Source organism: Dreissena polymorpha, chromosome 2 (assembly GCF_020536995.1).
Source record: "Dreissena polymorpha isolate Duluth1 chromosome 2, UMN_Dpol_1.0, whole genome shotgun sequence".
NCBI lineage: Eukaryota > Metazoa > Mollusca > Bivalvia > Myida > Dreissenidae > Dreissena > Dreissena polymorpha.
In genome coordinates, this window is record NC_068356.1 from 28023398 (window position 1) to 28034831 (window position 11434).

Genomic DNA, 11434 nt, shown 5'->3' on the forward strand with positions numbered 1-11434 from the left:
TCACTTCTGCAATATTGAAGCTAGCAATTTTATATTTGACATGCATGTGTATCTCATGGAGCTGCACATTTGAGTGGTGAAGGGGTCAAGGTCAAGGTCATCCTTCAAGTCAAAACATCATATACGGGGACATAGTGTTTCACAAACACATCTTGTTCTATTTTGAAGTCAATTAGAATTTGCTACAACTGTAGGTGAACGTGTCACTGGCTCCAGTTTCAATCCCCTCCTTTTTCTTGAGTTGCACAAGTTTATGCATTCTGAACAACAGCATAATTGAGAATATTTTATATTCCCATATCATAATCAAATCAAGTACATTTCATTACAGGACGTGATCAGCTACTCTGTTGCTCCCGGTTACACCAATGGTACGCTGATGTTCTTCTACCTGAATGAACAGTCAGCCATTCTAACAGTGGCCAGCGATCTGAGGGACAGCAGACCATATGGCAACCAGTATCAGGTACATATTTATAAACATAAAAAAGCGTCTAATGTCTAAAGACAATCAGAACTGCTGTTTGAATGTTAACACAAGAGTTTTAAACAGATTTCAAACACCAATTTCCTTTTAAGCATTCACTTTATTGGTTTTAGTACAAAGAAATATCAAGTTGTTTATTTTAGTTTGAAGACATGGAAATTGACAAAAAATACTAACATATCCACTGTTTTACTTTTGTTTTGAATATATAATAGAGACAATGTTGGAAAAATGACAGCATTTACGATGTTAATTGTGTTTTTTTTTTAGTTCCAAGTGATCGCCAATGACCAGGGCAAGCCTCCAAAGTCTGCCTTCTTGTCTGTGACAATATTTGTGTGAACGAGACGAATTCCCGCCTGTCTTCTCACCACCTCAGAAGAATGAGACCATTACCGACAAGCACTTGACTAATACGTTTGTGTCATCAGTGTTTGCAGATGACAGGGATCGTAAAGGGGTATGTGAAACTGACAGACCTCATAGCGACAGTCCTACATCTGGGTAAAAAGTAACATAAATAATGCAGATTTTGTATCATATCCCCACAGATAAAGTTTGTTGGGTATACTGCAATCACCCAGTTGGTCAGTGTTCCAAGGTTGGCTGGTTTGCCTTGCTACACATGTGTACTTTATGTCGCTCTTGTCAATTTTGTATTGCCTTTGTTGCAGACAATTGTGTATGAGCTGGTGGGAGATGGTAATGCGATGGCCTACTTCAGCATTGACAGGGCAACTGGCTTCATCAACCTGATCAAGGACATCAAAACAACAAGGGACACAGTGTTCAGAGTAATTGCTGGCTTTATTTATCATAAGCATTTAGATATTTGATAAAGTCCTTTTTAAAAGCTCATCTAAATACAAAGAGATCTTTCTGTTGAGCTTTGATGTACATCGTCTTACAGACTTACATATATCTTTAAACTTGCAGAGTAATGTATGTTTTGCATAACATGGAAGAGTATTGGAGCTAGAGTGATGAAGCTTTCAAATATAACCAGCATGTGAACTGGCAAATCTCCATATTTGGTTCCAATGTTTCTTTTACTTTTTTGGACATTTGTGTAGTTTTCAGACAAAAGTGGAATGCATAAGCCTTAGAGTCCTACCAACACATGTCTGGTTTGTACCAGTGTCATGTGTTTCCAAACTACCCACAAGATAATACGTTGAATACATTATTTCCTTATTATAATGAAGATGTATAATAATGAGTCATTTTTTACAACATTGTGATGTTCTGTTCCAGCTTGTGCTGCAGGCATATGACTCCTTCTATCCAACCAACCGTGCCACGATGTACATGTATATCTTCGTCCAGCGGAACAGTGACATCATTGTGTTTGATACCACCCTGTCATACTTCGTGGAAGTGAACGAATACCGGCAGCTCTTTAACGAGATATACCGTGTCAGTGCCACTGATCCAGATGGGGTATGTAACTATGGTAACATGCTTGTGAATGAGGATTATTGGCATTAAAAGTTTTGTGTTAATAAATTTAAACAATTGTTGTGCACTGAACAGTATTAACACTTGCTCTTTAGTTAACTAGGTAGGATATTGCATACAGCCATTTGTAGTGTTTTTTCAATTTGTTCCATGAAAAATCATTGTTTATGGGAATAAAAGTTGAAAGAATGTTGCATCCGATTTGGTGACCCATCCATCTGTTTATAGGACAGTGTGAGCTACAGAATCTCTACCCAACCCTCTGGCCCAGGAGTATTTCTTCATCGCCACGGAGGGCCAGTTTGGAGTGCTCTACATTAAGAAATCACTGTCCCTCAACCAACTGAATGACACATACGTGGTAAGATAGCAACACTCTGTGTGGCTATAATTGGCGATGAGGTGGTAGTTCAGTGTACATATATTGGCAGATTTAGTTTTGGAAGCATTGTTCTGTAATATTGTAATTCAGCAAGGGATAAACGTGACAACTGCATTGTAAAAGTAGTGTAATCATTGTGAATACCCAAGTGTGCATTCTGCTCACTCCTGTATAATGTAGTAAAGAAGGGTTGTTGTTTTTTTGTTTAATACCAACTAACATAATTCGCCCCTTTGGTGCAAAAGGTACCATGTATTTACATTGAAATTAGAAGGCACATGGTACCTTTTTGCCCCAATCAGTCAATATATTTTTTTCAAGCATGCTTATTTAACAGTTATCAATGTCCTTATTGAACTGCACACTTGATGGGGTTTTAGTTCCTAATCCCAGGCCAATATTGATATATTTTCAACTGCTTGAAAAGCACCAGTTACATGTTGTGGTTTTAGTTCCTAATTGAGGCATGCATCAATCCATTTAAAATTGCCTTAAATACCTTTCACATGTTTGTTTCATTTTCTGATCAAGGCCTGTATTGGTAAAGTTTCAATTTCAATTGCCTTAAATTGGCTCATGCTGGTTTTAGTTCCTGATCGAGGCAAGGGATAACCGCCAGTTTGATACGCAGACCTCAACCAAACAGATGACAGTCAGGGTGTTGCGTAACCAGAGACCAGTCATTCTGAACATTGAAAGGGAGATCACTGTTGATGAACGAAGACCGATTGGAGAACGTATATATGTCATTGACGCACGAGATCCAGACCTTTTGCCTGGGGTAAGAGTATATGGCATAAACCGCAATCAAAACAGCTCGTTTTGATTGAACAACACTGAATATTGCATTAAAGCATTATCCACTTTTGAAAAACAATCTCACCGCCATTAAATAGATTTTGTTTGTTATATTTAGCCAATTTTGGAAGCAATCTTATTCTGAAAAAAACTATGTAAGCTGTGCTTTAGGAAAACATAGGTTAAATACAAGTGTGTAAAGTTTCATGCAAATTAACCCTGTGAAGTGAGCACTGGCTAATCAGGGATGTCACTTTCCACCTTAACTGGATTTCACTATAAGGATACTTATTTTCAACTGAAAAATACAATAAAAAGTAGAAAGAGTCACCCCTGATTCTTTTTTTTTCTTTTTAGAGTGCTCTTCACTACCAGGTGTACGGAGAGGGCTTAGCGCCCGGCCTGTTTGAGATCGTTGATATCGAGAAAGGATTCATCACTGTTGCCAGCAACCTCATGAGGGATAAAGCTCCTGCATATAATGTAGGTTTGTGATTGTGGAATCTGTGGTGTCCCTTCCCCACTGTAACTTCTCTTACATTGCTGTTCAAAATATTATATTAAGTGATAACATTTCTGATAAAAGTGTACACAATTACTAAAAGTGTACATTTTCCATGCATGCAATACTAGAGTTCAACTATTTAACATTTTTTATTTTTAGCTCATCTATTTTTTTAATAAAACTTATGAGCTATTGTCATCACCTTGGCGTCTGTGTCGGCGTCCGGTTAAGTTTGTGTTTAGGTCCACTTTTCTCATAAAGCATCAATGCTATAGCATTCAAACTTGGTACCACTTACTAACTATCATGAGGGGACTGGGCAGGCAAAGTTAGATAACTCTGGCGTGCATTTTGACAGAATTATGTGCCCTTTTTATACTTAGAAAATTGAAATTTGGTTAAGTTTTGTGTTTAGGTCCATTTTAATCCTTAAGTATAAAACCTATTGCTTTCATACTTGCAACACTTACTAACTATCATAAGGGGACTGTGCAGGCAAAGTTATGTAACTCTGACTGGCATTTCAACAGAATTATGTGCCCTTTTTATACTTATAAAATTGAAAATTTGGTTAAGTTTGTGTTAAGTTCCATTTTATTCCTAAAGTATCAAAGCTATTGCTTTCCTACTTGCAAACACTTACTAACTATCATACGGGGACTGTGCAGGCAAAGTTATGTAACTCTGACTGGCATTTTTGTGGAATTATGGGCCCTTTATACTTAGAAAATTGAAAATTGGTTAAGTTTTTGTGTTTTGGTCCACTTTACCCCTAAAGTATCATAGATATTGCTTTCATACTTGGAACACTCGCAAACTATCATAAGGGGACAGTCAAGGACAAGTTGCCCCCCCCCCCCCAAACAATTTGTTTTTTTTGAAACATGTTTTTTTTTGGCATTTTTTTGCATTTTTGCGAAGATAATGTAATAATTGACCACACACCCTTACATTATACACCCCTCTCCACTCCACCCCTCCCTCCTTTGGATTGAAATTTAGATAGGTCCCTTCACCTTTAAAAGAAAATAGATGAGCGATCTGCCCCGCAAAGCAGTGCTCTGTTTAAGTATCCTGGCAAATTTGCCTTTTTTATTGATTAAATAAATGCTTGTGTTTACAGCTGACAGTGGTCGTGTATGACTTTGGAACTGCCAGACCTGATGGCTTCCTACACAATCAGAGTCAACATGATCAGAACGCTAATGCTCCAGTGTTCACCGCCAATCCATACAGAAGTAATCTTGAATGGCGGGACCTGCCTGTAAAAATTGTTGCAACCATCTCAGCCACTGATGCTGACAATGTGAGTCTATTATTGACCTTATAAATGTGTTATTTGTATTCTTATTTTAATGACCCCCAAGCAGGCATTTAGCACTGGCGCTTTATTTTGGTTGGGTTGTTTTGTCCAAGACCTTGTTTCTACTCTGTTGCTTTTTAACCCTTTCAGCCTTTGCAAACATTTTGGATCAAGATGAGATGCCACAGAACGTGGCGTCTCATCAGGATGATCAATCCAAACTGTTGCTATTCTGCTAGTATTCTTTGAAAAAAAATAGAAGAATATGCTGATTTTAGAAATTCAGCAGACAACATTTTAGCAGACAACAAATTTCCCAGCATGCAAAGGGTTAATGCCTGGATGTATTTAATATTACTTATTATCATATTCACCTTGACCACAGAGTGTGTTGTTGACAAGTCCAATGCTGGTTATAGAAAGAACAAGGTTACATTTCATGGTCAAAAATAATAAATTTAGTTTTGGCTCTGTATCTTCAAAATGCATTAAAGGATTCTAGCATTTCTTACAATAACTATTCCCAATGACAAGACAATGTGTTGCATAAAATATCATGCTCCTAAGTAAATGTCAAGATCACAGTTCAATGTCTAAGTTCATTGAACTATTATTCAATGTTGGGTCAGTGTGTAATTTTGACGTTGTTTTCAGGACCGTGTGACGTACAGTTTGGGAAGCAATCTACCTGAAGTTGCCGACTATTTCAGGGTGAATTCTGACAATGGAAACATTGTACTACTAAGGGACTCTCCCAGCGCGCAGAGAATCCTTCACAGTGAGTCAAGTATTGAATAAAAAAATTATGTAGCACTTTTTATTGCATGCTGGTAGATGTTGGCATAAACCTGCTATACTTGTGCAGTTTTTGAATGATTTTATTTAGTATAGCACAAACATGGATCTAATAACAAATGCTGCATTAATCACACTAAATTAGGGTATATTCATTATCTGTATATGAAGCAAATAAATACAAAATACAGTAATACATTATTTCATAACTATATTAACCCTTTCCCACTCAGAAGCAAAGTAAAAATGCCTCAATGCAAACAGCATAAAACCAGAACAGCCTGTGAGAAACTCTCAGTCTGTTCAGGTTTTATGCTGTTTGCTGCTCATTAGTAACTAGGGGTTGAAAATGAAGACTTTTTTAAAACTTGTATCTAGTAGAAAAAGATCTTAAATTGAATACAACTTTCTTAAGGACTACACATGCATAAAAATGAGTATCTAAGTGGTAAAGTGTTGAAAACCAGTAATGATCAGATAGTTTTTTCTGTATCAGATCAACGTTCAGGCTCGTGACAACGCTTCCCCAGAAAAGTTTGCACAGTCCTCCGTGGAAACTAACCATCGAAATTGACCGGTTTAGTCCAGTCTTCGAGCCAGAAAACACCATCATCTCCATGGCAACCGAGGACACTCGACCGTTGGTACGGTGATTGGTGCTGTCACAGCCAGGGATGGTGACAGAAGAGGTCAGATTGTCTATGAGGTGGTTGGCGAATATCCGGGCGATAATTTCTTTGGAGTTAACAGCACAACTGGACAAGTTTACATCATAACCAATCTTATGGATGATGCTCTGGCTAGATCTTTATACACTGTAAGTATTTTTCATTTGTTGCTTGTTTTTTTTACCTCTTAACTCATTTTACTACTGTAAAAGCAATCTTAGAAAAAACAAAAACAACTAAAACAATAATTTATCACTATATATTTTTATTTTAAGTATCAGAGTATGAACTGTCATCTAGACATTTGATGTTGGTTTATTTTCTAATTATCAAACAGTATGAATGTCCTGTGTAGTTGTTACATGTATGTTCTACTTCAGATCTACATTGACGCCTATGATTCCCTCGTGCCTGACAACAGAGCAAGAACTCAAGTACAGATTACAGTGCTTCGTAACCAAGGTTTCCCAGAGTTTGACAGAGCAAGCTACAATGAGCAGATAGACGAGTTCCATCAGCTTGCTGTCAGTGTGGTCAATATAACAGCCCGCGACACACGTGATAATGTGAGGATCTTGCAAGATCTTGCAAAAGCTTTTAATATTTCCTTTGATGTTTTGTTTATCTCGAGTGCCTAAGACTGCATTTCAAAAGTCTTTTTTTAAAATGCTTTTATTTTTTTTTTCAGGACCAAATCACTTACAGAATGATTGATGGCTCTCTCAACCAAATTAATTCCAGTTCTTCTACATTGAGCCAAGCACAGGTGTCATTTACCTGAGAAACCACTGACTGAGAGCACAGTCGATAGCTTTTCGGTAAGTTCATGGCAAACTGGCAGGTTACAGCAGAAATGAAAGCATCACATGGGATTGACATTATTAGACATAGAATTATGTTTATGGCAGTAAAAAAGAAATTCACTTAATTAAAAGTGGCTTGAATTAAATATTGAAGACTTAGTGTAGCATTTGTTTATTACTTTAGAAAGTTTGTTATTCATTTATTTTGAATATGTATAATCTAGCAACCAAATAATCATAACAATAATTATGAGATCATCATTGTTGCCCACAGTTCCGTGTGAAGCGACAGATGATGGCCTCCCAGCCAGGTCCCGTGATGTGAGCGTGGTTCTCAGGGTGATACGCGTCGGTTCTGCCCCACCTTCAGCCCACCCTTCGCCACTAATGTGCCAGAAGACACGCCCATTGGGAAGAGTATATTCCGAGGTGAATGCACAAAATCCAATTTCAGGAGTGAGTATTACATGAAATCGTGTTGTCATTTCATAATTGTTTGTTAAAACTATTCTTGGGTTCTGTGATAGAAGTGAATTCGGAAAAATAAAACAGGTTGCAGGGCTGAGGATATGTTTTTTATGATAAATATTTATTCTTCCTGATTTACAGTCAAACGGTTATTCACAAGTAGTTTGGTACATGTATATGTTTAACTTCTTTCGTGAGTTTATTTTATTTAATCAACAAATAAACTGGGTAACTTTCAATGTGTTGATGAAAAAATAGGTTGAGAAATAAACTTAAAACTTTCAAAATGATAAATTAAACATTTGTTGATTATATTTATAATGCTGCTATGTTTATAACAGAGGAATCCATTCCTGCGATATGAGCTGATTGGTTGCCACCTGCCAACTACTTCTTTGTTATCAATCCCACAACAGGAGATATCTCTGTGAACAGGTCACTCCGAAATGGTGATCTCCTTGAGTACAGAGTAAGTAGTCAAAGTCAATCTGTTTGTTTTGTGCATACTTTCAAAAAGATTCCTCCAGTTACAATCTTTTTAAGTGGTTACCACAACATGTAAAAATGTACTATTGTTATATATGTTTGTATGAGAATGTTGTATATAATGTTTGATATATTTATTTGATTTAGAGGTTAAGATTTTTGTGTTTATGAAAAAAAATGAAGCAAAGTACAAATGCAGTAATTTAGTGAGCATGTGTTTCTGTTCTCACACAGTAATTCTAACAATTTGGCTATGTAGCACAGTTACAAGTGAACATGTTTTTCTTTATACATGCAATAAATGTAACATAACCCTTACACTAATGGCATATACAACCAGTGACTTGCAGGGTTTTCAGGCTTTAAGCTGCTTGCTGCTATTCAGTATCTTAAGTTTGGAAATGAGGCCTTTTAAACTTGGATCGTTTAAGAAAGGTCTGTAATTATATTTGATTTTCTTAGGGACTACAAATGTATCAAAAGTGTGTATCTGAGATGTAAATGGATTCGCTTTGTGTGAAGGTGTATGATGTAACAGAAGCTATGTGTTCCAGTTACAAGTGAAGGGGTATGATGCAACATAAGCTATGTGTTAGTTACAAGTGAAGGTGTATGATGTAAGATAAGCTATGTGTTGCAGTTACAAGTGAAGGTGTATGATGTAACATAAGCTATGTGTTGCAGTTACAAGTGAAGGTTTATGATGAGGCGACACCCCACTCGTGCCTCTTACCAGACCATCACTGTCAGCGTGCTCAGGAACATCTACCCACCTAAAATTGCTGCCGATGCCTATGATGTAAAAGTGTATGACACTGATCCAATTGGAAAGGAGGTTGTCTTGATCAATGCCACAGATGCTGATAATGTAAGTGGAGTTTTATTCTGTCTGTGTTCAGTAATTGTCCTTTATTAATTAATAGAATTTGCGGTGCAACTATATCTTGATTTTATTTATATTTTAGTTTCATGCAATATCTCTGCTTGCTTCATAAATGATTTTTAGGTTAAAATTGCTTAAAATAAGTCTTCAATATAAGAAATAATATTTTTAAGAACCTGTGATGGGAACTTTTTAACTACTACACTTTCTTTGTTTCTCATTACAGGATCCGCTTGTGTTTACAATCCTTGGGGATGCCAGATGCTTGTCGGCTTTCCGTATTGAGTCCAGTGTGTACAACTATGGAGCAATTTATGTGAACACAGATCTCCGATCTACAACTGGTAATTTCCAGGTAACGATTCCAGTTGAATGTAGTGGCAAGTTTGATGAAGTTAATAATTATTAATACTTACTTGTATCTTTAACTCACAAAACTTTTTTTTTTAAATAAGCATGATATTCAAAATTAAGATTTTTAAGGTTCATAGTTATAGGCCCATGTTCTAATTTGATCGCAGTTTGCATAGATGAGAAAGCCATTTACCATGCACTGACCCTAATGAGATTGCGGAGTGGTTTAAATAATGCATTGTCTTCATGTATTTTAGTGCACTGTACAAGTATCCGATGGTGGATTCCCTGTACCTCAGACAGACACAGCCCTGGTCAACATCAATGTGATACGTGCCCAGCCCCCTGTGTTTGTGCCGCCCCCTGGCAACTATATCCGACAAGTGAGGGAGGATCAGCCTCCCAACTCCACCATCATCGACTTGGACGCCCCCAAACCTGATGTTAGGGTAAGATTTGCTTTGCACCAAAGGCTTTTTAGTGATCCAATATACCGCTAGATAATATTTGATAAGTTATACAGTCATGAGAGTCCATATTTTCAGGTTTCACATTATTTTGTTTAATTTTCACTGATGCTGGGATTAAATCAACATAATGTTCAGCCATTCCTAAAAGCCTTACAAATTTAATGTTGAACAAATATTTGTGAAAACTTCAGTTGTTGAGCCTTTCTCTGGGAAAACGACGGTTTAACCCTTTGCATGCTGGGAAATTTGTCGTTTGCTAAAATGTTGTCTGTTAAATTTCTAAAATTAGCATTTTCTTCGATTTTTTTTAAAAGAATACTTAGTCTATCAGAATAGCAAACAGTTTGGATCCAGATGAGACGCCACGTTCTGTGGCGTCTCATCTGGATCCAAACTGTTTTCACAGGCCTTCAAAATTCAGTTCCCGGACTGAAAGAGTTAATGCATGCACGTGAGTGTCATCACAGATTTGTCTGTTCAGTCAGATGCATGCACGTGAGTGTCATCACAGATTTGTCTGTGCAGTCAGATGCATGCACGTGAGTGTCATCACAGATTTGTCTGTGCAGTCAGATGCATGCACGTGAGTGTCATCACAGAGTTGTCTGTACAGTCAGATGCATGCACGTGAGTGTCATCACAGATTTGTCTGTGCAGTCAGATGCATGCACGTGAGTGTCATCACAGATTTGTACGTGCAGTCAGATGCATGCACGTGAGTGTCATCACAGATTTGTCTGTGCAGTCAGATGCATGCACGTGAGTGTCATCACAGATTTGTCTGTGCAGTCAGATGCATGCACGTGAGTGTCATCACAGATTTGTCCGTGCAGTCAGCACAGGCTAATCAGAGACAACACTTTTGACTATTTTTTGTGGTTAAAACCCATTTTTCTTAACAGGGCCAGGTAGTATATGAGTTGATTGGAGATTTCCCGTCCCCATACTTCTTCCAAGTGAACCACACCACTGGGGTCATCACCCAGACAAATGACCTCAGATACGATAGTCTCGGCACCAATCCATATATTGTAAGTGTCCATTTATTGCAATTATATTATAAACAGTATGATATTACACAGGGATGTTCAATGTCATGTCATTAATTAGAGAAAGCAAGCCTCAATAAGGCATTTTATATAATAATATAAAATATAATAACTTGCCAAACAATACATAATTTATGCAAATAAGTTTGTTTAATTGTTTGTTGGATTTTTTGTCATTTAACAAAAGTAAAACTTACAAACTTACATTATAAAATACAAGTTATATTTGCAGTATTTGCTGGTATTTGTTTTCTTACCACAGGCTTTTTTATAGTGTCATCATTTAAGGACTGCTTATTGTTAAATGTTACAACAGATCAAGGTTGTTGCCTACGACTCTGCTGTCCCGTCCGTGAGATCCACGGCAACAGTTACAGTGAGCGTTGAGCGCAACCTGAACGGGCCGCGTGTGGTGCCACCTTCAGTGACCATCAATGCCAGTCAGGACTCACCTGTACACTCATGGGGATACCTGGTCAATGTCACAGACCCAGATAGTGTAAGTGAAGTTTTATACCTGGTTAA

General features: G+C 37.3%; 2 protein-coding genes across 2 annotated transcripts; both read left to right on the top strand.

Annotated features, from left to right (window-relative positions):
• The first annotated feature begins 330 nt into the window (after window positions 1-330).
• LOC127866359 (protocadherin beta-14-like) lies at window positions 331-6279 on the top strand. Its single transcript, XM_052406839.1, has 10 exons — window positions 331-466; window positions 758-947; window positions 1162-1281; window positions 1742-1927; window positions 2174-2306; window positions 2917-3108; window positions 3483-3608; window positions 4754-4936; window positions 5588-5711; window positions 6225-6279. Exons 6-10 carry the CDS (start codon window positions 2974-2976, stop codon window positions 6242-6244), a joined length of 588 nt encoding a protein of 195 aa, XP_052262799.1. The 5' UTR covers window positions 331-466; window positions 758-947; window positions 1162-1281; window positions 1742-1927; window positions 2174-2306; window positions 2917-2973; the 3' UTR covers window positions 6245-6279.
• A 102-nt stretch (window positions 6280-6381) lies between these two features.
• Window positions 6382-8847, top strand: LOC127869625 (uncharacterized). The gene is made up of 5 exons (XM_052412282.1): window positions 6382-6545; window positions 6777-6962; window positions 7085-7162; window positions 7474-7520; window positions 8838-8847. The coding sequence occupies exons 1-5, from the start codon at window positions 6513-6515 to the stop codon at window positions 8845-8847; spliced, it is 354 nt and encodes a 117-aa protein (XP_052268242.1). The 5' UTR covers window positions 6382-6512.
• The last annotated feature ends 2587 nt before the right edge of the window (window positions 8848-11434 follow it).

Bases quoted from the DNA above. Each gene is read 5' to 3' on its own strand.
- LOC127866359 (XM_052406839.1), top strand. From the start codon at position 2,974: ATGACAGTCAGGGTGTTGCGTAACCAGAGACCAGTCATTCTGAACATT. The intron at 4,937-5,587 runs GTGAGTCTATTA...CGTTGTTTTCAG, and splicing joins CAGCCACTGATGCTGACAAT to GACCGTGTGACGTACAGTTT. The intron at 5,712-6,224 runs GTGAGTCAAGTA...TTTCTGTATCAG, and splicing joins CGCGCAGAGAATCCTTCACA to ATCAACGTTCAGGCTCGTGA.
- LOC127869625 (XM_052412282.1), top strand. From the start codon at position 6,513: ATGGATGATGCTCTGGCTAGATCTTTATACACT. The intron at 6,546-6,776 runs GTAAGTATTTTT...GTTCTACTTCAG, and splicing joins TGGCTAGATCTTTATACACT to ATCTACATTGACGCCTATGA. The intron at 7,163-7,473 runs GTGTCATTTACC...TGTTGCCCACAG, and splicing joins CTACATTGAGCCAAGCACAG to TTCCGTGTGAAGCGACAGAT.